Source organism: Mastomys coucha, unplaced genomic scaffold (assembly GCF_008632895.1).
Source record: "Mastomys coucha isolate ucsf_1 unplaced genomic scaffold, UCSF_Mcou_1 pScaffold22, whole genome shotgun sequence".
Classification (NCBI taxonomy): domain Eukaryota; kingdom Metazoa; phylum Chordata; class Mammalia; order Rodentia; family Muridae; genus Mastomys; species Mastomys coucha.
In genome coordinates this window covers 228,671,114-228,697,801 of record NW_022196905.1, presented here as the reverse complement: position 1 = coordinate 228,697,801, position 26,688 = coordinate 228,671,114, and the positions used below count along the sequence as shown (strand labels likewise).

General features: G+C 40.8%; 1 protein-coding gene across 4 annotated transcripts in view; it reads left to right on the top strand.

The window, feature by feature from the left end:
* Window positions 1–26,688, top strand: part of Tox3 (TOX high mobility group box family member 3) — a 101,816-nt gene that overhangs the window by 61,951 nt on the left and 13,177 nt on the right. For 2 of the 4 annotated variants that reach the window (XM_031340817.1, XM_031340815.1), the window contains exons 2-3: window positions 11,838–11,900; window positions 16,030–16,281. In XM_031340817.1, the coding sequence (XP_031196677.1) occupies window positions 11,856–11,900; window positions 16,030–16,281 (297 nt within the window). In that variant the 5' untranslated portion in view covers window positions 11,838–11,855. Of the gene's footprint in view, window positions 1–11,837; window positions 11,901–16,026; window positions 16,282–26,688 lie in introns of all 4 variants that reach the window. The other 2 variants (XM_031340816.1, XM_031340814.1) reach the window with 1 other exon arrangement.

Below are 26,688 nucleotides of genomic sequence, written 5' to 3'. Positions count from 1 at the left end.
TTAATAGCACATTCCTAACCACTCCAAGGCTGGGGCATTATCAGTTGAGGACTTCCTGTGAGCCAGGCTCCAGTGGGCTTGGCCTCTGGCCAAAAGGATTCCAACAGGTAGGCTGGCACTTTAATAGATTGCTTTAACAGGGTGTGGAGTGAAGCACACCTTGGTTGCCTTGGATGTTGGAGGAGGAATCGGTCCAGCTAGGAGGGGGAGGGTATCATGATAGAACTTGTTTTCTGAGCATCTTCAGTGATCTTAGTGATAATGCAGTCTACATCAATGGACCATTTATTGAAAACTAATTTATACTAAAGTGCCCGTGGTAGATGGCAGCTAAGTTGTTATTCCTTGCAGTGATGCCACATTTATCATAGGTCATAGCCCTTTCTCAAGGGTTCTGCTGTTATTAGAAGTTTGGGCGTAAACTTCACATCTCTTGGACAAACCAATGGGGGAATCTTCCTAGTTCTTGAAGCAATGTGAAACCAAGTAGCCCCCTTTACCTTCAGGACTAATGATGGTTTTGCTGTAATTTCATTGGTCCTAACAAAACCTCAAATCTGATTGTACATGTTCCTTCTGTTTCTCCTGTTTTTTTCTTGCTGTCAACACGTGATGGCTTTTCATTTGCCAAATGCTCTGGAAGATGCACAGGATAGACATTATGAATTCTGTCCTTGTCATTTGTGATAGGATCTTGCTACATAGCCCACACTGGGTTTGAATCCCTCCAGCCTTAGTCTCATGAATGTTGAGGCTACAGGTGAGCTACATCTGGCACAATATTCCTATCATCTGGAAAGAGCAGTCCATGTTTCCTTTTCTGTTGTGGGCAGATCTTTCTATTTCTATGTTCAGACTTTTTCCATCTACAGACATGCACATGTCTCCTAATATCCATGTTCATGTTGAGGCTAAACCTTCGACACTAGTGCATGTATCCAGGCTCCTGTACCAGGGCTTCTTCTATCAGGAATGCTGTGTTCACATCTCTTGGTCTGCCCCACCTACCTTGACACTGGATCTTTGCTCCCAGTACACTCGTCCATCCCAGTAAAGTTCCTACAAGCTACTCAAGACTTCGCTCAAGTGGTTCCTCTCAGAACCCCCCTGATTTTCTAGTGGGAGTTCTTTCATACATTTCCAATGCTGTTCCCACCATAGAGAGCCGTATCTGGTTTTCCTGTTAGTGGAGTCTTGGGAAGAAATCAGAACATATTTTTAGCACAGTGCCTGTTGCTTCTTATATGATGGGCTGCTAATATTACATAAAATACCTCAATGAGACCTCGTTTTTTACCCAGGTTATTGAGTTCCTTGGTCCTCAGGTTTCTCCCCCTTGATCCCTCTTTCTGCATAAGATCCTTGGTTGGTGGCTTGGCATTGACATGCTTTCCCTTACCAAGTCCATTTCCACAGACTTATGTCATTTCTTCTCTAGAAATGAGAAGATCATAAGGGAAACAGGATAGGACTCAGCTGATGAGGCCCAGCTTGAAATGGCGGAGTTGGGATTTGAACTGAGATCTCTCTAGGTCACCAACTTGTCCATCTATTCTGCACATACATGGAGCAACTGTTGTGGCCCAGACATCATCCTGTGGTGAAAAGAAACATCGCAGAACCAGAGGGAGCCCTTGTCAACACAGACTCTCCATTGGCGTGAGAGGGTGGGGCAGTAAGAGAAACATGACTGCAGGAAAGTCTGTGATGAGTGAGTTTGACCCCAACAAAAGAAGGCAGAGCCATGGGAAGGGTAGTGAAGGTGGGTGTGCAGGGTGGAGGTGACTTCAGGATTTGATCTGAAGAGGCCTCTCTGAGGATTGAACAGAGGACAGAGACTTAGCTAAAGTAAAGGGAAGAGTGGTCAGGGCCAGGAGCAAGAAGTGGTTAAAAAAGATGGCATTTTATGCAATCACCCTTTTAATTCTCAAAGTCTTACAGGGCTGATTGGGTTCTTATCTCAGTGTTAGAGGATGGAAGACTGAAGTTCATGGAGGGCCCAAGTAGCCAATTGCCTGTAGCTCCACTAGGATCTTGGACTTCATCCCTTTGCTAGTTTGGTTGGCCCAAACAGCATACAGACAGACTCCTGGTAAAGTATTTCCATGTTCACACACTTGTCTGTGTATACTGTTGACATGTGTGTACCCTCAGGCCATCCTTGGAGATCTCCTGTTGTGCTTTTGTTCAGCTTTGTAGTGCTAGGAATGGAATCTAGGCCTTTGCATGCCATAGGAAGGATGCTTCCCATTGAGCCAAGTTCCCATGCGTGAGCTGTCATTCAGTATTACTTTTGTGTGCCTCAGATCATTGATGTGTATATATATATATATATGTATGTGTGTGTGTGTGTGTGCATTTGTAGAGAGATATCATCCTCTCCCAGTAGAATCTTTCTTAGACCTCCCATTTGAATACATTTAAGAACACCAAGGCTAGCTTTCAGGGCCCCTGCTTGCCTTCTCTCTCCCTGCCCAAGCCCTGTGAATGGTTAGGTCCACAGCTTTGCCAAGCCTACTCACCGTTGCATTACAGTATGTGTGCCCCTGCCCGCTTCCTGAGTTCAGGACTTGTTTTCTGAAGTGGCTATTTCTTCCTGACTTTTTCTTCCCTCACTTTGGTGACTGTTCGTTGCCAACTTGGTCCTTACAATGATGCCTTTACTTTTCTCGCCCACCATCCCAGCTACAGTGTTTATCTCTGTAAGAGCAACAGTCCACCTCTTTCTTATACTCTACAGAGAGATAAGACCTATAAGACCCTGGATAAGTCCTACTAACTGGCATCCAGTCCTACCAACTCAGCTGTGGGGGTGGCGCATAGATGGGCTATGGAAAGACTGCTCACACAGTGTTGACTTACAGTTGACATTTTCACTGCAGTGTGGTTAAAGACACATTTTCTCTTCTGGAAATGCCGGTGAGCATGTTTTGGCCAGGCCAATGATTATTCTACTCAAAACTCCCATGATGCTGAAACCTTCATCTTTTTACTCACATTTGTGTGTGTGTGTGTGTGTGTGTGTGTGTGTGTAAGTTTTATATTAAACAAGTGTCTTTTTTTCCTCTGTCACTAGTATCTTGGCCAGATGGTTGTATGAGTCACAAACTCAAATGCATCTAGATCATGAGAATCCAAAGGCCTCTGTGTTTGAAGATCGTCCATATGTTTAAGCTTGGTTGTTACTTGTGTGGCCACACCACTTGCTAAAACTCTGATACCGAATCGTGCATTCCCTTCTTGATAGAGCTGTGCATATTTCTGGCCATCCTGATGGTAAGGATGAGAGAGTTAAGTGCGTAGCCTCTTCACAGACTGCCCTTTTTCCTGAAAGTGAGAGGAGAGAGATAACAAACCCCTGGATCCCAGTGTTTCCTTTAGCTCATCTAGAGGCTTAGAAAATTCATTTAAATCCAGCATGGTGAGGCATGCCTCTGCGTTCACTTCAGGAATCTTTTAAGGCAGGAGAATAGCCAATTGGGGGCCAGTCTCTACTACATATTGACAGACCATCTCAAAACAAAAACCAAAGTGTGGGGAGGGAGAGAAGGGGGGGATTCTTTTTTTAAATAATCAAGATGTTAGCCTAAAATGAACTAGACAAATACTGACATGCTGTAGAATCCCCGAGAAAAACCTAAAACACTAAATCAAGAGCCCCACGGCCTTACTGTCTGATACAGTCGGCCATGAGAGGGTCACCTAATTTACATGCTCGAACAAGCATTGGATTAGTCTCTGGTCCTTGGTCATACACTTTGAATCGCACTGGTTCAGACTAAAGAACATTCCTTTAAAGTATTTCAAATTGGAAAAAAAAATCAGCCATTGAATACCTGAAGCTTTTCCCCTTTGACACCACAAGGTTGGTTGTCTTCTCTCAGCATTCTGCCTGCCAGTGCATCTAGTCACACCAGTCTGTATTTTGCCACCAATGGTTCCATCCCCAAGAGCCCACTCTACCTTTCTAGACCTCTGTGCCTTTCATATGGATCTTTTGTTTATAGTAGACAAGGCGACTGTTCATACACATGGGTACAGTAGGATACCTTGTAATTGTCAGGTCGGGGATGACCCTGATCGCCCCTCTGTGCCAACCTGCGTGCATCAGTGCTTTGCATTGGGAGTGCTCTCAATACTCCCTGATAGCTCCTTGGAAATACACTGGGTTGCTGCTAAGCATGGCGATGGCCCTGAGCTGCAGGTCAGTCTGTAGTGCCATTCCAGGAACAGTGTTTGTCCAGGTAGGGTGTTTCCTTCTTGGAATGTATATTTTCCTCTTTCTGCTTTTTTATGCTGTAGATATAGGAACAACAGTGGCAGTGGGTCCTTTTTCTTATCCTTTGGATTTCAGGAGTTGAGGCTGTCATCTGAAGGGCTTGGAGAATGATTTGTCTTTTCACTTCCAGTTCATTGGTTCTTTCAGAGCAGAGCTTTTGAGCATCCACCATTTCTCAATCTCTTTGCCAGCAGGGCGGCGTCTGTGTAGCAAGTAGACACAATGTTCCCCTCACTGAATTTATATTCTAGTAACAGGATAAAGATTATGACCGTACTGTGTGATATTGAAAGTGGGAATGGAAAAAGTAGAGTAGGAAGTGAAGGATAGAGAGTGTTGGAGATGGAAGCTGTACAGAAATGTGATTGTCATTGGACGCGTAGTATCCAGGGAAGACCCAGAAGGAGGAGATGTATAAGCCATGGGGGCATTTGGAGAGACAATGATTCAGATGGAAAAACTAGCCACTGCAAAGGCCCTGAGGTAAGCATGGGCCTTGGGTGTTGATGGGACAGCAAGGGAACTATCAGGATGTAGCAGTATGAGCAACGAGAATGCCACCATGATTTCAGGAAGGAAGCAAGGGTCATTGCAAGCATATGTCCCCTTCCCTGAGCCAGTGGGTGACAAAGACCACTATGGCAGTGCTATGTATAGTCTGGTGAAAGGTTGGTAGAGTGGTAGTAGCCTGCTAGCAGGCTCCAGCAGCCAAAAGGCATGGGATTAGACAGGGCTGGGTCCCCGGGAGGTGGGCATAGGGCGTGAACGCAGGTGATCTGCTTGAGTTTAACTAGAAGGATTAGCCAACAGGATCTCCTTTGGATAACTTAAGATGAGAAAGGAGAAAGAGCACAGATTCAAGAATGACTTGGTCTAAGACAGGTTCCCATGTGATGGGAAAGACTGCATAGGGCAGGCTTGGAGGAACAAATGGGATTCGGCATTGGCTGTATATTGAAATGCCTGCTAACATCCAAGTTTGAGTGTTGAGTGTGAGCCCTCATGCTTCTGGGTGTTCAGGAAAAGACATCTGGGCAATTTGAGCTTATCAAAAGGGACCGCGTGTGTGTGTGTGTGTGTGTGTGTGTGTGTGTGTATGTGTGTGTGTGTGTGTGTGTGTAATAATGCATATGTGTGTGTATATGTATACGCACAACATACATATATACACATGTATATTTAGATACTCTTTGTTGATAAGCCATATGTTGAAAGTACCATAGGTAAAAAATAACACAATTTGAATATCATTAATTAAAAATATCCTAAATTGAAAATGCAATGAAGACACCAAGCCTACCAAACATCGCAGATTAACCGGCATATTACAAATGCTTTTATTCTTTGAATAGGAAGTATTATAATTATATATAACAAACATGTAATTATAAGTTATAATTTTATATATTCAATAAATATAATTTAAATAAATCTAAATCTATATAATTATAGATTTAGATTAATAGGCTCATGTTTTACATGCATGGCTCCCACTGTGGGCTGTTTAGTTTGAAGGGCCTGGGTACTTTAGGAGGTGGGGTCTAGCAGGAGGAAGCAGGACACTGAGGGTACCCCCAGTCCATGGCTGCTTCCTGAGTCTCCTGTGTCTGTGTTTCTGGGCCACGATAAACTGCTCTGCTCTGCTCCTCCACATCTTCGTGGTCTGAAACCAGGAGCCAAAACACATCTCTCCTTCCTCAAGTTTCGTCAGGTACCTTAGTCACAGGGGCAAGGATGCTTACGGATCTACCTTATTGACAGTTGGGGATAATCAATCCCAGGAAGCCCACATGATAATGGGTTATTGATGCGCATACCTAGGTGGGCACTTTGTAGACCCAGTGAGGAGAAAATAGAGTGTCTAACAGTGTGCTGGAAGTGAAGCACTCCATGGAGTCTCCCTTACCTCTCCTCATGCTCACATGGCTGACAGGGAACAAGGCTGCTGCTGACAAGGAGCAGTAGCCAGCTGCTGCTGCTGTCCTGTGCGGCGCTGCAGGAATATATCCTTGTCTATCACTGGCCTGGGATCCGAATTTGCCCTAGGAGTATGGAGTGTCTATGCAGTGCACCCCTCTTTTATACCGTGGTCAAGTCAAACCACCATGGATTTAATCCCAGTAGCTTTTCTTCCAGATTCCTGTTGGTCCCCTAAGCTTTGGTGACAGCATAAATGATCATGGTGCTCCTGCCAACCTTTGTTTCTTGGTAGGGTGCTCCCACCGTTTGTCGTGTCAGTCCTGTTTTCCTATGGGCTTCTGTTGCTCAGTGAAATTGTAGCTTGATGCCCACCAGGTCATTTCCCCGGGTCTACGTAACAGCCATCAAGAGCTTGGCACATGTGGTTTAGAATGGCATAGTTTGCTCATATAAGTAACTTGACAGATATCTGGGTGAGGCATGAAATCATTTGTTGGTGTCTGCTAACAAACTTAATGGGGAAAGAGAAGAATTTGTATCATTTGTACACTTGTACCATTTAGCTGTTTGAGACCCTGTTGTTAGTGCTGCTTTATTAGAAGTCTATCCAATTCTTCACAGGGGTGTTAAAAATAGTTTGAGTGGAGATGATGCTGTGGACTGGCCAAGGCCAAGTAACTGCCTTGTGCTTACAGATGGGGTTTTGTCTTTGCTGTTCTACTCTGTCCCAAGCCTGTTGCTAGCTGAGCCAGACTCTCCAATCTGCGTTAATATACTGTGGCACTTCACACGGTCACGTGGACCATGGGCATGATGTTCTTTGATGCATTTCTATGAAACCCTTAGCTGCTCCTTTTTAATTGATGTCCTTCTTAAATTATGTTTGCTGAAGCCATAATTGCTCATCATGCAGCAAGAGCAGATTTGCCTCTGATACAGAAGAGATGTTATTTTAGAGCCTGCTAAGGCTCCACGTACAGAGTGATTTGGTTCTCCTTTACAATGGTATCTTTGGGAATGGCATCTATTGGAGTTTGACACCATGGGTAAATTCCTGTTGTCACTATGCTCCTCACAGAGGTTAGCACCCAACATGTGTGCTCCTAAGACTTTGTGAATGAGATGTTTCCTTGGGTGGTGTTTTCATGTGCCCGTCTCAGGAACTAAGTGCCTTCCCTCATTCATCTCATTTGTTCAGAATAGCTTGCTTTGAGTCTTGAGAATGAGAATGCGTAAAGACATGACTGAGTAGGGACTTGTTTTAGAGGAATGTCACTGTAGGTTATCACCTTAAAAAATTGGAGCTTAGCAGTGACATAGAATGGAAAAATTTTTTAAAAATCATCTGATTTAAAAAAAATGAGTAGGTTTTGCTACAGTGCAAAATTAGGATTAGCTTTTATATGAATGCTCCAGAAAAAAAAGAAAGAAGTGAAAGAGGAGGTAGAAGAGGAGGAGGAAGAGGAAGAAGAGGAAGAGGAGGAGGAGGAAGAAGAGGAAGAGGGAGAGGAAGAGCTAATATTTTTCCAATAAGGATTCCCAAAGAGTTTAGTTATTGTGAGGTAAACAGAAGGAAGGTGCACAGACTTTTTTTTTCTTTTTGGTGGTGCATCCTGGCGGGTAGGGAAGGTATTAATGGCTTTCATTTAAAAAAGAGTTCAGCCAGGTGGTGGTGGCTCAGGCCTTTAATCTTAGCACTTGGGAGGCAGAGGCAGGCGGATTTCTGAGTTCGAGGACAGCCGGGGCTACAGAGAGAAACCCTGTCTCGAAAAACCAAAAAAAAAAAAAAAAAAAAAAAAAAAAAAAAAAAAATTAATAATAATAAAATAAAAATAAAATAAAAAATAAAAAAGAGTTCACAGGAACCTGATTTCTGTCACTATCATGTATCCAGACATATCACAATGCCTTAAACATGTGGGTTATAGCTATTTGTAGATTGAACAGACTGAGAGATCACAGAGCCTATAGATTCATAGAAGGTGTTGAGGGTCATCAAAGCAAAAACAAAAACAACAACAACAAAAAACAAACAACAACAAAAACAACAAAAACTTTTCCCGGTTACACTGGATTTCGGAACCCTTTCCTCAAGGAACATTGTAATAGACCTAGGACCTCCAGCTTGGAATAATAAAGTTAACAATAAAGTTTAAAATTTGAACTGATTACCATGTGAAAGAGTAGAGTGTATGTGCAGAGTGAGGCTGGGGGATGCCAGCTATGGGTGCTCAAATCCTCTAGGGCAGGTTGCATGACCCCCGGAACCCTCAGTCTGCTGACTGGAACAAATGAGTGTGTTAATAATTCTTTCTTGTTAGCTGTTGGGAAGAAATGGATTGCATTTCGTCCCACTTTGGGAGATGAAAGGAAGAAGTATTTACAGAAGGCTTCCGTGAGCATCACTCATTATTAATCACCATTCAAATATTTGACAGATGACCTTGGGTAGCAGGGGTGATTCTGGGTCACCTCAGGTTGAGTGGGATCAACTTGTCACCCTTTGAACAAATGCCAGGCATGGTTAGACCAATGAATGGCAGTGGGGGGCCCAGTTCAGGTTCTTCCCTCCCAGACCCAGAGGGCGTGTATAATAGAATGCTTTTACCAATGCCACTACCTCCTATAGCATAAACTAAATTTAATTGTGCACAACTCAAAGTTAATTGTTCTTTGGTCCTTCTATTGGCAGTCTATCCCAGAGAGTGTTTTCCCTTTCAGAATCCTGTCTATTTTTAATCATCCAACAAGTGAAGCAGGGCTCATAGGCTACATTTTAACATGGGATAAACATGGCGGCACACTTGGGGAGGCTGAGCACTCAAGAGGATGAGTTAGGAGGATTAAGAATGTGTTCTGAGGGAGCCTGGGCTCCACAGCAACACTGTGTCTCAAATAAATAAGCTAAGAAAAACCAAATGTAAAAGAAAGAAAATGAAGCAAGCATTGGGAGAGAGGAAGTAGCCAAATACAAAATGTTAGGCCTTTCTTTCTGGCTACTAGATTGGATGGGTTTAGCAGGTAAGGGATACACAGCACCCAATGAAATGTGGGTTTCAGAGAAAGACTTGGTTTTGGTGGTGGTGTAACTATGTTCCCACAGCCCCATGTACAGAAGAAAAGCAACCTCCTGCCGTCCGCCAATACCTGAAGGCGTCTTTCAACAGGGCATCTTCCACCTCAGGTAGACGGGGGAAACCCTTGCATCTACTTGAAATGATTTATAACTGCTCCCTCCCGATCACCAAGTGCTTCCAAATTAAAAGCCATTAATTAAGGCCTTATGCAGATACAAGAGATATGCACAGAGTGTTCTGTCCGCTCCAGCTCCCCCCTCCAGGTGAGAGCTTTGCAAATTATGTGGACCACTAGAGCCACCTGCTTGACTAAATGCAGCTCGGCCCTCTCGCAGCTCATCAGCACTGTGGCGGTGCCAGCGTTGTTACTGATTTTTCTCATTTCTCCAGGGCAAATACTAATTAATGGATACAATTCACAGCTGATTAGCTGTAGTTTCTTCAGTAATTACATTCGCATACTAACTGTTCTGAAGAGGATTTCTAACCCAGTTCTTACTTCACTCTGAGCTTAATTTTTTTTTTTTTTGAATTGTTTAGGCCTTTGGTTTAATGGCCATTTTATTTTCCTTTGTTGTTCTAGGTGCTATTAGATAATAAGTGAGTTTAATCTTAAAAAAAAAAATACTCTCTGATAATGAGCTCTTTGCCTTAAATGGATTTCTAATTCTCCAACAAAGCCGACATTTAAATAATGTTAAAGTTGTGATACTGGCTGTCAGGCAGCTGTGCGGTGTGTGGAGCAGAATGGAGCATGGAATATATAGATTCAAATATGGGTCATATTTGATTATAGGCCTGAACATTACGTGGGAAAAAAAGCAATACAGAAGCCTGTGGGGCTCTGTTCTGACATACTTTTAACGCTGTAGAAGAATGGAGAAATTCATCTGAGTGTATGTGTGTGCCTGCACTTGTGCATATGTTTTTGAAACTATGTGCCTTCAGATAAGACAGGTAAAGGTCTTTAAGGGCTAGTGAAGACACCTTCCAGGAATCCTTAGGGAAATATTCATCCAAATGAATAGGAGTGCTGGGGGAGAGAGTGTCAGATAGCTCAGTGTGTGTGTGTGTGTGTGTGTGTGTGTGTGTGTGTGTGTGTGTGTCTTCACGTGTTATGTGGTGGTTGATGTTGCCTCTGTAGACCTTAATGACACTCTGGAGCCATTAGAGTTTTTTCCTGTAAATCTTGCTTAGCTCTTGGATCCCTGACATGATAAAATAGAGCATGTCAATCCTGCTTCCTACAGGTTGAGAGTTGGACCAAGACACCTTCCCTCCCTCCCACCCCCCAGAAATCAGTGATATTGAAAGGAGGATTATATTCGGCTGGTATATCTGTGTATCTACTTCTTCCTTATTGGCTGTATCAGTCTACATATGTATTTGAGTATCTGTGTACCTATTTCTAATACTGTCTGTCTGTTCAACCACCCAGACACCCATTCATCCAACCAGTCATCGATCTACTGATTTATCTCTTGGGAAAATTGCACCTTTTACTTTAGTGTAATTGCTAGCTTTACTATACATTAGAAAATATATACATATATTTCACCCCATGGAGACCACACCTGTACTTCTTTTGATGCGCTAAAGGAAATGAATAGAATGCTTTACACACAAGGACATTCTCTTACCGTTTAACCATCATGAAAATAACACAGCCCCAGATAATTATGCCCACAGAGCCTTCCCATATTGCTAGCCTGATAGCAGAAAGCTGAAAGCAACGAAATGTGCCGACCCAGACCATTTGAACCTGAAAATACATTTCTGCCTAAATCCAAGTTTTACATTTTGATAACAGGTCCCTGGAAGTAAAGAGCTTACATCTGAAATGCTGATACAGTCTTATTTGTGATGATATGAATGGGCCATTGTGTTAGGGAATGAAATAAAAATTGCTGTGTTCATGGGATCCTGCTTATTTTTTAAACCTCTTTGCACTTAATGTTACATGGAGAGATTAAATAGCACAGCTTTCAGCAGCTCCGATGGAGCAGATATGGCAGTGAGCTCTGCTTGGAAATCTTAGAAATATTCTTTAGTCTTATTTATTTATATTCATGCCACACCCCATTCACCAGAAAATAGAATTTGAACCTTGGAAATTGAATTGTCTTCTCTTTAATTCTTTAATTCACCTTTTTAACCCACCCACACTTGTGACACCTGTTCTTGAGAAGTAAAGTATGAAATCCCAACATGCTTTAAAACATTTCCAGGTGATTTTCTTGCGAACTCCTTTTCTTCCAGCCTCTGACAAAGGCCAGTTTAATAAACAGCACACTAGTGACCAGACAGCCAAATGGTTGTGACTGTCTCCTTTCACTACCAGCCCTGGGGAAAAACAGAACTATCCTCTAGGATTATTGACAGTGTAACTCCATGCTGTAGCTGCAGAAGGGGCTGACTGATGTTACAGTTTCACGTTCCCAGGTTAGCCCATGTACACCATCATGCCTGCCTTCCTTCTCAATCGCTCCTGAGTATTAACTAAACAACCCCAGGTTTTACTCTGCTTCCCATTAACATAAATCAATGTTTCTTTCTTCCAGTTGGGAAATAATAACTACATGAACATGGCCGAGGCAAACAACGCCTTCTTTGCTGCCAGTGAGGTGGGTGTCTGTCTTACCGCGTCTGATCGTGTTTTGTGTGTTGTATAGATAATGTAATAGGCTTGAAGGGAAAAGCAAGATATTGAATTTCTCTCTCTTTCTCTCCTGTGGCACAAGGTAACAACTTTGGAGGAAAATGGGAAAAGCCTATTGGAAAAGAAACTAACCTGACAAGACTTTATCACTGTCCACAGGCTGTTGTTAACATTTCAAAGCTTATAAGTGAATCTCTTGATGGAAAAAAAAGTACATATGCAAGCAATTATAAATGTGTAATAGAAAGTTAGTGCTCTCCCTTGCCCTCGCCCTCCCCCTCCACTTCCCCCACTCCCCGGATGTCTAAGCAGATATCTGGGTATTTTGGAAACTTTAATAGAAAGTGTTTTGCTTCCTAGCTCTCTAAGATTAGTCTCCTTGAACATCACAGCTTAGGGACCTATGACCAACAGTGTTATGGATTCAAGAGTGGTGTGCAGTGAGTGCTTTGTTGTTAGAACCTCATGAACTAGCACAGTGTCCATGATAGTAGAGATCCAATAAGAAATTATTGAGTGTCTGATTCAATGAATAGACTTGTTACATGATATGATTGTACCATATCATATCATGGGTGATGGGCTCTGCAGCCAGTGCCATATTAACTCTTGCTTTGTGCTAATTTGCAGGAATACATGGGCTAAGCATTGCCCTCTTGCTGTTTCTACTGTATTTCTTACGTATGACTTCCCACCTTTGTTTGGTCTCATTGGCATGCCTTCCGAAAAAAACCTCATGATACTTGATTAGTTCAATGAAACATTTTCCTAAAAGGATAGATTGTGTGAGATTTTATATTTTTCAAATAAGAACAAACCGAAGTATGAAATCAGTCCAAATGGAGCAGTTCCTCTGTGGCTCGGGCGATAAAAAGTCTTCATTTTTCCAAATACATTCAGATATAGGAGAGTGAACTAGCTTGACCCCAGAGATTGAAAATAATGGCTTTGCAAATGATCTTGGTACAGGCAAGCAAGTGATATGAAAGAAATTAATGTCTCAAAATTATTAGTGTAAGTGCAGACTCGAGAAGTAAGGGTCTTTGTAGATTAACCATTTTCCAGTGAGCATCATGCCTCCAACCGGAAGACAGCTTAGACGCAGGAATGCTGTTTGGCACTGGCTGCTGGGTGTTTGGGATAATGAGTGCAAACCCCATCTGTAAGGACAACATGATGTTTCATTCTGGGGGATTTTTTTTCCCTCTACATTTGAATCAAACATTGATGAAAGCTGTGCTGCCAGCAGCTGTTCAGAAACAATTTAATTCCAGCTGTGATAATTCACCGTGTCAGACGTCGGCTGTTATATGTTGATACAACAGTACTCTCCAGATTTGCATTCTTATCAAAAGGAACAAATGTTTTCAACATTTCAGTACAGATGGTATTTAACCATGCACACACTACTTTAACATGTTCAAGGTAAACACTGAAAAGTCAATATCTGTAAAAATTGATCACACAAACTCCAAATGATGAGTCTGCTCTCAAGTCCGTGCCCTTCTTTGTTGATGGAATTTGTGCTGTTTTTATCCTCTCAGTAAACAATGTTTTGGATCAGAGGTACTTACTGTTATATTTGATATTTTACATCTTTCTCTTCTCTGTGGAAGGCCTCACATGTGATATTTTACCTCTCCTTAAAGGTAGTTAAGGTTTTAGCATCTCCTTGGTTACATATTACAATGTTATTTCATTGTGTTGTTTTATTAGGTCAGTGCAGACATATATTGCTTCTAAGTTAAAATTAATGTGTCTTTAAAAAAATTATGCCATGGGGACATATTAAATATAACATGCCTCTCTACATTCCTTAACAAAAATAAAAATTGCAAACCTCTTTAATTTTGACTGCCTGGCCTGAGGTGTGCTTTATACCGGAGTTTAAAATCTTACATAATGGCTTCACTGTGTGTCTTCCCAAGATCAAAAATAAAGCCAGAGTAAATGCTAATGTCTCACATTATGGCTTTCATCTAATTTCCCAATCATTGCATTAAAAGTAAATTTACCTGTTTTTTTTTTTTTTACTACATTTTAACGAATGCAAACTAATTGAGACGACTTTAGGTTGGCATGTTAGAAAACCTAAATCGTACCTGAATCTGGTTTCCTTCACATGGACAGTATCCTGCAAATAAGGCTACAGGGACCAGGGTACTCTTAAGTTTGAAATTCACACGTTAGCTTTATGTTTTCTATCTGTGTCATGATTATTCTGACCATTTTTAAAGTACTTTAAATATTTATTGAAATAATATTTCAAGTGTTAATTACAGTGGTAATGAAAACAGCCAAATGCCACATATCAAGAATGAGTGTTTATCCGTATTGTTAATGTGATATGTTAGATTTCATTAAGCAGTAATGGGGTAGCAAATGAGTCACAAATTACAGTTGCATCTGTTACTAGACCACATTAGTGCCAAAATAACAGCGAACGCAGCCATAGGGTTACGTTCATTAGCCAACCCGAGTTTGTGGCCAATTCATCCCTTTGTTGCTAGGAACTCAGGGTACCACAGAAAGAGATTGACATTGACGGAGGGTATCATTGCAAGTACGCCCACGTCAGAATATCAAATGCTTCACTCAAATGCTGGCTCTCAAATGCTTTATTAGGTTTCATTTTTTTTTAAACATTTACTGAGTCTACCAAAGTGCTCAAGATGGCTACCTTCCCTGCCATAGATTCCCAAAGTTCATGAGCTCGCTCTTTCTTGTGAGTTGCAAGTAACAGTTGTGAGGCTGTCTGTGCAAGAAATGCTTTTTGTTGAAACTACCCCCAACCCCCATAGAGTTTGTTTCTCTTTCTTTTCAGGTTTTTATATAGCATCATAATTGAGAAAATGATGATTTTCAATTCTTAATTAGGTCTCTTTATCAATAATAGCAGACTCCAATTACCCCATGCCAGTTCACGCTTTCAAATACTATTAATAATGAATGAACTACATCTGTGACCCTCTTAGCTAGGAATAAAAAATAAATCTGGGTGGCCCCCAAATCGTGTGCCTCATCAAAATGTAGGTGCACATATGTATGTAAAAGTCATCATCATCTTCATCATCTTGAATCTTGGTGTCTCTTCTCTCCCCACATAGCCCACATGGTAAGAAAAGATGTTTAATGTAATTGAAATGGAAGACAACCTTGAGAGTCTTCAAAGAACCTACTTTAAAGCCCAGCCCAAAGAACATGAGGAGCATTCATGGATGACAGTGCTCTAAGATTTACTTAAGACTTAAGATACAGCATTTGTCTGATGAGGTGACTAGGTGGCACCCGTGTACTTAGTGTAGCTATATCAGAATGGCTTTGGGCTCTCTGGGTAGTCTTTAGAAGCCTGCTAAATGATGTTCTGATAAATCCATATGGAAATGATCATGTTAAAAGTAAAGAACAATCTTCATTATAGTGTCAATAAAAGCACTGGTATCTTTTAATATGAGCCACAATAAGCCTTACAGAAAATGTTGCAGGACACAGTAACAATTTCCATAGACACATTTATTACACTTGGGAATATGCCAATAAAGAAAAATTTAAAAACCAAACCACAAATTTAATATTACTTGTTTTATAGGTTTTGGCATAAAGTAAACACCTGTAATGTTCTCTTCTGGGTTAATGGTGTGTGTGTGTGTGTGTGTGTGTGTGTGTGTGTATGTGTGTGTGTGTGTACGCATGTACGCACGCTTGCCCCAAAATTGTCAGCATTTTATGAAGCATGTGGATCGCATACGCGATTTGAGCTGTTTCACTAACATATCAATAAAGTGGCAATTTGTTATATAGCCAAATTTAATGTTGCCGATGCTCCAACTAACAACAAAGACAGATGTTGCTAATTAAGTACGCATTAAAACACTGTTAATACTGATACTCCATTAAAACCATATGATAATGAGACTTAAATCTTTAATCAGAATGATTAGCAAAACTTTATATATGGAAATCTGTGTTTAAGATGTTTTCATGTTGAGAAATAAATATTTGGCCTAGATGCGTCGTCGTCTTTGTTTCCTCTAAGGAGGGATAAAATGCAGGACTGACTATGAGGGTGTCTGGATTTTGTTCCCTTTCAGCAGACATTCCACACGCCAAGCCTTGGGGACGAAGAGTTTGAAATTCCACCCATCACGCCTCCTCCAGAGTCAGACCCCACCCTGGGCATGCCGGATGTACTGCTACCCTTTCAGACTCTCAGCGACCCATTGCCTTCCCAGGGAAATGAGTTCACACCCCAGTTTCCCCCTCAAAGCCTGGATCTCCCTTCCATCACAATCTCTAGAAATCTGGTGGAGCAAGATGGCGTGCTTCATAGCAATGGCCTGCATATGGTAAGCTCGCTTTGTCATTTGGCTTTCTGGTAAGGATCTGCGAGGCTCTGTTCAGAAATATCCCTGTCTGATGGGCCGGTGGCCACTTAGATAATACTCTGATTGGCCTCTAACCATAGGTAATACTAGACTGATATCTGTCTGGTATTAGGTGATTGACAGCCACAGAGGATGACCAAGGAGAGAGTCTTCCAATATGAAATGAACTTTTGGAAGGGCGCTTACTTACTACTTTGAAGGCAGCAGGTCTTCCCTGGCCTTCGTTTTAATGTGGAGGTGTGCTTGAAGTGAGAACTTACTTAGGCAAGCCTTTGAACATGGAAGCTTATCTTAGGTGCCCAGGTCTTTTGAACTTGTTGAATTAGAGCGCAATGTGTATGGTACATGGTTTGTTCTCGTCTCCAGTCAAATATCAAACTGTGATACAGAAGAATGGGGAGGATCTGATTATAACCAGCAGAGGAAAAATGGCCTGTGTTATTGTGTGAAATATACCTAATTGTGTTATTTATTGTCACAAACATCGAATAAGGCACTCTAGAGAGCAAAGATTCCTAATGAGATAATTTTATTTCTATTTTTCTTGGTATGCAATTATAGTCAAGCAATCACCAGAGTAAATCTGTTTAAGTATTTTAAACTCTTCTGCTGGGATTGTGTCTCTTTTTACCAGCACAGTATATAATGTATTTGTGTCTGTGGAGGTGAAGCTCTAACCAGCATCTTTAAAACGAGATTAATAGTTTATAGGGCTCTCTCTCTTTTTAAACCCTGATAAAAAGGGACAGATGTGTTGGTATAACAAAAACAAATCCTATTGCTTGTTTACATATTTCTCTGTGCATTAGGACCATGCCAGTGATGTTTATTGGTTTTATTTTTAATTCCCCAGATAACAGCACGATTGCAAAATATGTAGTGGATTAACAGTGCAAAGATTCAGTGTGCTTTCTGAAATGTAAGATTACTTCCCCAAATAGGATTGCGGCAACATAATTTTCTTTGCCTGTGATCTTCTGTGTTTGAGCTGAGCATGAGGGTTTTCATTTTTACTGTTTTTTTTTGTTGTTGTCTGAGAAGAATGCAGTGAGCAGGCAGGAAAGTAGTCATTAAGTATTCATAACTGTTCCCTGACATCACAAATAATTGTTTCCTGTGGACTTTCGGACAGTTTTCTTCCTTTGACACTGGAAAGGGGGTTTCTGTCTTCCTCTACAGTCTAGCTTGTAATATACGTGGAAAATAATAAAGATAAAAAGGGTGTTTAGTCACCAAGGGGGTTTACTAGGGCTGGCCATATTTATAGATGCTCAGCCAGGCTCATTCAAGTTGCAGAAATACTTAAAAGACCATATAATATATGCTAAAATGTGTACTTTATTAAATTGGTAAATATTTATTAGTAATATAAGAATCTGCCTTTAAATTAAACATCTGATGAATTACCTTGCCTCAAAGCTATAAAACTGTTATTGCTGCTATAAAAAAGTGTAAAGGAGGCATTTTGACTATGAAATTTCATTTCATGGTCAATTGAATTTACTATATTGGAAAGAACTAAAGATGGAATCATAAAATAATTATGATATTCACATACACTTAAAGACAATGCTTTCCCAGGCTGGCGTGGAAGCGAGGACTCAATTTTTAATGCTTCTTTCGTAATGTATGGCTAATCAGTAAAGCAGTTCAATTATTCCATTGATTTTTTTTTTTTAAGTATAAGTACTTTAAGTGCATTCTCTTGTGTTTACAGCGATCGCATCATGGTTATGGCTACTGGTTTGAAGTTCTGCTCAACCCGAATGTTATTTATTTTGTCTTGAAGCAAACTAATCTTGTTGGAAATTCTAGTTGAATTTCACCTTGAAAAATGTCATGGGGTTTTAAATCACAAATGTTGAGAAAAATAAAATGTACCAGGACAGAATTATGATGAATACAATGTGTCGTTGGCTTTGTTCTGTGGACTCCTGACATGTTCACCTGTAAACTTGAATTCAGAATCGCCAGAGGCATAGTTAAAAATGGGTTATGTCAAGGTTCTTCTCTATCTCCCTCTGGGTACTGAGGTGCTGGCTACATCCTAATACTCAGCAGAAGCCTCCTCTGAGATTTCCTGTAGGAAGGTCAATACAGAAAAAATAAATAATATGTGTACATCATGCATGCAGTGTCCTAGGGCACTTGGACTATTTCATACCTTATACAAGGAACAAGTTTTATTATCCAAATGAATATGGCTGACTGTGAGGGATTGCTGTGGTGAATTAAGCCTATCATATAAGAAGAAAAGCCCGTTCGTTTGTTTATGTCATATCTGACCAGCTTCTCCTCAGAGCTCCATCCATGTTGCTTTAGCAGGACTGACAGTTTGTCAGAGGACTGATTAGCTGCATTATGACGGGCAACAAGCACAGCGTGTTTATCTTCCTTCAATTTGTGCTGTTATATTTAAAAAACAGAATGCAGAAGCAAAAGGAGAGAGATTAAAAAGAGTCCATTCAATTTCAGAAAATGCAAATACCCCTCTGGTATTCAAAAGAGAGTTGCTGAAAAACCTGAAGGGTTTGTACATTTGTGGCTTCAAAGAGCAGCCTTGATTCGCTTGGGGTGGGCACAGGGGTTTTAAAACAAGATGTGGTTGGCAGGTTGAAATCAACAGTAGATTTTTACTTAAAAATTTGTTACCTCTAAGCATTATTGTCAGTTTAGCTGATCATCTGGAAATTATTTTAATCTACAAAAGATTGCAATTCTGAAAACCAACAATGTGAGCTCCAAAGGTTTCTTTTTTTTTTTTTAACACCTCTCTATAATCTGCCCAGCCTGCTGAGTAGCACCGACATCAGTAGTACATCAATTTCAGAAAGTGGATTATTTTTACTAGACAGCTATTGTGACATATTGGGTCAGTCATAAATGAAAGATATTCATGCAAGCATGCAATACTTGTAATGAAGTCTCACTCTGACCTTCTGTATGATTGATTCTGTAATTTAGTTTTCTCAGGCAGTGCCTGAAATGAAATGAAATCATGTTGAACAAGTTTTGAATACCCACAGTGCACCAGGAGAAGAAAAATCTGCAGCCCCAGAGGCTTGAGAGAAAGCAGATGAACGATTTATCTCTATGCTATTATAGCCTTTGCCAGCATTCAACATTTCTTTCTTTTTTTTCTTTCTTTCTTTTTTTTTTCTTATTTGGCTTAAGTACTTAATTCTGCAGGTAGCTGTAAATGGGAAAATAAAATGCTGTTCAGATTTAAAATGACAGGACAGGAGTATGTGCAGGGGACTGATAAAATATCTTGAATAGAACTGACCTTTCATGTAGCTGAAAGTTACTGGGGGATTCATTCTCATAATTACCATATAGATTATTTTTATTTCTTTCCTGCAATGAAACATTTCAGAGAGCAGTGCTGCTGATTGAATGAAAATTGAACTTGTTAACATTCTTTCCAGCTCAGCCTGTTGTACATAACAGGAGGTTAGCTTTGATGAGTTTCAAAATTCTCTTTGATATCAAAGAAACAGACAGTGAAATAATTGTCTCTAGTTTGATATTTTAGATGCCCCCCCAAAAAGAGAATTTATAAAACACACTGATAATTCACACACGTTTTCTGCTGACATTATGTTCCTGTGTAGAGGGCCTGCGTGCTCTGTTTGATGTTGCATTGGATTTAATTGTGATAACTTGTGTGTGTAGAAAATGCTGGGTGGATGCTTGTAGCACATCAAAGGGAGTGGTTGAAAATTGAAAAGGGAGGAGGTGGCGGGAGTGCATTTGAATGTGAAGTGTCTGGATCTGCCCAGGTGAGAGAGCAAAGGCTGTGGAGGGACTCAGGCAGCAGAGTGGGAGCATTTCACATGCTAATAGCATGCTTAACATTTCACATGCTAATAGCATGCTTAACATTTCACATGCTAATAGCATGCCTAACACACAATGCTGGTAGATATCATTTGTGATCAGAAAAGTAGAAGTTTATCAAAATGACATGTCTAAAATTACCAAACATATTTTACACATTTCTTTTTCACACAATTGGCATGGTTCTAATTTTGATTAAGTTATGAAATGATTTTCTCGCTATCTTTAAAAAAAAAAACCACAGAAAACAAAAAACCTTACATTCAAAGAAATAGCACACTACCAATTAATACATTGTTTTTAGTAATGTCGCTTAATGTGTTACAGATAAAACAGTTATTTCATGGATCATTAATGTGTTTAATGTGTGGAACGTTCTATTAAAACAAGCCCTTATTATTATTATGAACATGTTCATTGCCGCTGTCAACAGAGGCTACGCAGCTGAATTCCGTAGGATGGTTACCGCTCAGCCATTGGGGATTGGCGAGTTCTCATACAGATTGAATGATTGCTGGACCAGTGTATTTTAAGTTGAGTTGCTGTCAAAAACCATTTTCATTGTTAGTTAACAATGAAAAAGGAACAAACCCCTCACTTTTAGTGGACAAGGCCTCGACAATACAAAAATCCGAATTATGAAACTGAAGCCCGTTAACGGCTAGCAAAATCTGTTAACAGAGCACCTACTAAGCACTACAAGACTATTAATAACCTGGCTTACACTGCTTAGAACACGGTGTTTTGTGATTGTTTTTTTGTTTTTGTTTTTGATAACCAGTTTCTTCTCCCTGGACTGTCAACACTCACACTCTGAGGGCTTAGAGCTGTCCAATACTGAAGATACTGTTCCGTGTAGCTCCTACTCTGTGCTGGACTGGCTGCCAAACATACCAGGCCCAGATGCTGTACTGCTCGTCCTTCACAGTGGAGCAGAGAGCCTCGAACCATCCAGGGCTTAAAATAATTCTCTCTGCTTGGCCTGTAAATACCACTGACCCTCATCACACGAGTGAGGCTCTGCCTTTAAGATCAGAGTCAGTGTTCTCTATAAAAGCAGGCCTATGCTTGGAACTAATAAACATAGCTAGCTGTTGGGCAGTGCTGTGCATGGTGCCTCACTTGATTTGTTAGTGTTGAGGGGTTAATTCTTCAACAGTGGCATGGTCAGTTTATTTCCACGTCGATTCTTGGTAGCTGGTATCATCTGTAGATGAGTTTTTCAGACCTCAGCCGTGATGAGGGATTAACAGAGGCACCATTTTACAGTGCTCAGATTCCTGAGTACGACCTGACAGAACGGCACAGTATGTGATAGAGGCAAAACCCACTCCGCCACCTTGGTGTAGGTGGCCTTTGTGTGATTAACACCACCCTACCCCCACCCAGACTCCTTCCAGAATAGACTTTCCAGGAGGGCAGTAAGTTCACCTGCTGCTGCTTGTGGGCACCTGTGGGCCACAGGCCTTGGAGCTAGAGCGGCTCCATCTCTCCAGTACATGAGTGAATGAGCAGTGCAAGAGCACTCATTCACTACAAGGCATTCTTAACCGCTAAGCTAAATGAGAGGGAAGGGAACTTAGCATATAAACAGATGGGAAGCTGGAATTCCTCCTGAAAAACTTAATATAGGATTAAAGGACTAAGTGTGGTACTAAGACAGAGTGAAGTTACTGTTAGGAGAGGGAGTGACCTACCCTGAAGTATTGGTGTAAGAAACTCTTGGAATTTTTATTTTGCTAAGAAATGAGTAAAATTAGACTATTGTGCATAAAACTCAGGTATGGATAAGTCATAAACCTGAGGTTGTGCATGAGGTCATAAGGCTGAGCGTAGTGATCGAGTGAACCAGAATGGTGTAAATATTATGATGAATGGCGAGTTGGTGGAATGGCGGCTTGAAAGATGATGGAGCTAACAAGAGCTTAGGCTTCTTTTGTAGAAGATCCAAGTTTGCCCCCCTCCCCTCCATGCACCCACATTGGGTGGCTCACAATTACCTGTAATTCCAACTCTAGGGGATTGGCTGCCTCTGGCCTCCATAGGCACCTACACTCATGTGCCTATATGCTCCCACCACACACAAACAACTGAACATAGGGGAAAAAAATCTTAAAAATAAAAGTAATAGAACAGGGGTGTAATTCTCGTTGGCTTTGCTTATTGGCATTTGCTTCACGGTCTGTGGGGTTAGAGATATTCCTGGCTAAGCATTCCGATTTGCGTGATTGTTGTTAATTTATAAATAAAATTTTAACATTGTTATAGGACATGACTAAATAATTGAGCATAAAATTGCTGGCCTATGTTTTGTATTTGTAGTTACTCTGGTGTTTTTTTTTTAATACAATACAATGTTTATTACAAGTAATTGTTTAATTATTCCAGTTCTCAGGAAATATTGATTAAGAACTGGCTCAGTGGAAATCTATTTAGTCACACTGTCTCATATTTGGGTTATTTGCTTCTTAATTGGATGCTGTCCTCCAGTATGAAAACCTGATGCTGGGTTGTTATAGAGAATATTGACTCAACAATGAAGATAAAAGGCACATAAATGCATTTGCATATGAAATTTAAAATGCCTTTTACAATGAGATCAACACAGATGGAAGGAAGCACCATTTATTGATGCATGTGGATTTAAAATAGAAAAATAATATGCAATATTTAAAATTTTAAAATGCAGAAGCATAGAGCTTACATTTGGGAAAAACACTAGAGGAAATATTTCTTTCTGTACCACTATAAGTTGTGGCTCAATATTTGAATGAATGTGTGAAAAAGATTTAAATATGAATGTGATGTGAGTTTTCCTTGCTCAGAAAATAAGAGCACACTGTATGTATCTGTCCCTCCCCTCAGCCCACCCTAGTCCTGTGTGGGATTTGCAATCATGCTTCTGTAATGGGGACTTATATAGTCAGGAAGGTTTTCTCAATTGTCTTTTGGAGTTGGTAAGTCAAGGAGAACCTTTTGTCTGGGGATAATGTTTCCATTACACCTTTCTTTTGCCTGTAATACAGGAAAGCAGACCTTGTGCTATTAACTTAGGCAGTTCCCACAGTTCATAGACACATATTGCAACTTCTTCCTTTTGGTAGTTATCTGGTGTTTGGCTCAGCACCAGACAGTCGGCTTAGTCTTTCCTTATTTTAGTGATGAGATATTTCTTTAATAATATAAACTATCCACATTTTAACAGTTTGATTTAGAATCAGGAGAGGTGGCTCAGTCTACTACTCTTGTAGAGGACTAGAGTTTGGATCTCAACACTCACACGGGATAGTTCACAAAAACCTGTAACTCCAGCACCCTGGGACCCAGTGCCCTCTTCTGGCTTCCCCAGGTACCTGCACTCTTCTGTGCATATCTAAACACATATATGCACACACACAATTTAAATAATAAAAATAACTCTTAAATACTGTACACAATTTAACAATAGGCAGGACTTCAGGAAACTTAAGAAAGCACAGTACTACTGTCAGAAACGGGCATTGCCTGGACTCCTATTTAAAAAATTAAAAGGCCCTTTGACCAGGTACAGGGAGAAGCAACTCTAAAGCAGTGAGCCTTTCGTTAGGAGATGTGTAGATAGTGTGTTACTTCTAGGCCAGCAAGTAGCCAACAGTACTTTCCTATGAGAGCAGACCATGAAACTTTCTACAGTTGAATATTAATCCTTGCGTTGTCTTTAAACATAGATTGGGATAGTCACCTAGACATGTATACTGAAAGTCTCAAATTGACTTAGGTGGACTGCCTATGAGGAATGGTCAGTTCCTATTTATTAGGATGAATAATCTCATTAGATAGAAGAGACACTATTGAACATCATTGAACAACCTGTAGCATCCTTGTTTGCTGCCATCCAGATGTCTTGGAGCAGTCTGTCAGATCCATCATTTTCTAGCCATTATCTGTCTTGCAGCCGAGGGACTCTGCTGCTCCTGGCCCTGTGTTGGCAGCATCCAGTCCTGCTCTGTTCCCTGCACCTCCACAGGTCGCTTCTGTTGGGTGTGTGCAGCTCCTTTCCCTGGCTGTTGATTTTGCCTCCTTTTGTACCTTAGCTTCAGGAGTCCTTTGTCAGAGAAGTGTCTGGCCATCTCTGAACCTTGTCCACTATGGCCCATTGCCATGTGTCCATTCCTGTTCTGTTTCGACTCTCCTCACTGACCCTGCTCTGAGCACTCCGAGCATGCTCTGTGCTTTCTCCTTCAACTTGTGCATCCAACTCCCTTGTCCTGTAACATGAGTTTTTCTCAAGTGCTAAATGAATACTACCTATGGTTTGCTAGTGGACCTCTTACCTAGTGTGAGTGAGCTCCTAGGTCTGAAGTCAGAGCCACAACATAAAATTAAACAGACAAATAAATAAACATATAAGTGCTGCAAAGGTTACTGGCATTCAGATCTTATTGCTCGTAGCAGTCTCTTAGAAGGTGGTACTTATTTTACCTGTATAAATTGACCACTGGCAAGTCTTTCAAGATCTAATTTTATAGGAAAGAATGGGTTTATCAAAATATGTTATATTTCTTTGGACTTTTTTTTTTTTTTTTTTTTTTTTTTGCGGTTATGTCTTTCCTTACTAACTCATTCCTTCTGGGAAAAGCTATGAGCTCTTTTGGAGAAATACATAGAAATTCTTCTAACCTGTGCTTTATTGCAGGAAATATGATGCGCTATCCTTACTTCTGTTAAATATCTAAAGCATTTTCTAGTTTCCAAAGACTGAGTCTTAAAAGATTGAGAATTAAACGCTTAAGAACTACATTAAAAAAGGAAGTCCTAATCAGGGTGGAGGTGGCGCACAACTTTAATCCTAGCACTTGGGAGGCAGAGGCAGGCGGATTTCTGAGTTTGAGGCCAGCTTGGTCTACAGAGTGAGTTCCAGGACAGCCGGGGCTGTACAGAGAAACCCTGTCTCAGAAAACCAAAAAAAAAAAAAAAAGGTCCTAAAATCAACCTAAGATCAATTTGTTTTGTGGTATCAGGGGTTGGAAACAGGACCCCACCTGTGGTAGAGAAGCACTCTGGTACGAAGCTACATCCCAGTTTGGAGATCTTTTAAAGATTACCTTTTAAATAGAAAATGACAGAGCTATTTAGGCTCAAGTTCTTCTGTGCAGATGTTAATAATTGGTGGCCCTACTGAAGCTTAAACTTCTATACTATAGACTCTATACTATAGACTGTATAGTATGTGCACTATATACTCTAGACTATATAGTATGTGCAGTATATATATACTATATACTGTGTAATATAGAGTCTATAGGCACTCTGACCACTAATCTTCTTATATGATAGTCCTCCACTGTAGGAAGCTGTGGTAGGGTGATTGTGGGCCATGGGGAATGCTGACATGTCCTGATGAGTAGGTAATGTAATTTGGAGTTTTCTTGAATGTGTTCTAGGGGTTCTTGGTATCTTGTGCTATTGGGGGGGGAGTGGGCCAATAACCTCTTGGGTTATTAAAATTTTGGCAAAGCCTTGGATTCCCAACCAATATTCTTCACCATAATTCCCAAATTGCAAACACTGCCTCTTTTAAATGAAATGTAATGAGAGAACTCAGTTTAGAAAACAAATGGACATGAAGATGATTTTGTTAAAATAGATGGTGGGGTGGAGAGCCCAGAATCCATTCTCTTCTCTTTCTGCTGGTACCATGCATCCTTTGGGCACCATGTTAGAGAACCATTTTGTTATTGAACAAGAGTCACTATCCAGTGACTAGAGGCCCAAGAATTCACTCGTGTCTAAGGGTTGATACAGTGATACTGCTAATAGTATAATAGTACTGATAACCAGTAGTCCTAGCGGTGAAGTTAGGAAACACATGATGAATTTAGTCCAGATCCTGGTACCCAGAAAACACTCAAGGAAGGTTCCTTTTCAGCCTTCCAACAGGTGAGCCCCAGCAGCCAGCTCCACAATAAAGGTGTGAGTGGCCCGTGACCTCTGCCAGGAGGGCTTGGTTCTTAGCCATCACTTTGTTGATGAGAAGCCATTGAAAATGCTGTGTTTGGGGGCCACTCAGTAAGTATATATCTGGGCTGACTTTCACAGGCATTGAAACGTTGGGAATCAAGTGTGTCCTCTGTGGAGGATGAAACTGCATAAGCCAGACTTAGTTAATATTAGTTCACATGGCTATACCAGTTAACCAAGACTTTAGGGCTCAATCAGAATTATCCCAAAGTTGATTGAGAACAACTTTAAAACTTCCAGAGGCAAGCCTGAAAAGATTTTCAAAAGCATCCCAGAAAAGATGTGTATGTGCAGGGTACCTGTCATTGGAAGAGCAAGTGAATGAATAATACTGGATCCTCAGAAGAACAGAAAAGACTGAACAGTAGCTCAGGGGTTGTGAGGGTGAGAGATGTCCTGTCACCCCAGCACTTTGAAGACTGAGTCAAAAAGGATTAGGAGTTCAAGACTAGCCTTGGCTACATAGTGATTTTGAGGTGAGCCTTGACTACATGAGACCCTGTTTCAAACAAAATCAAGAGTTCAGGG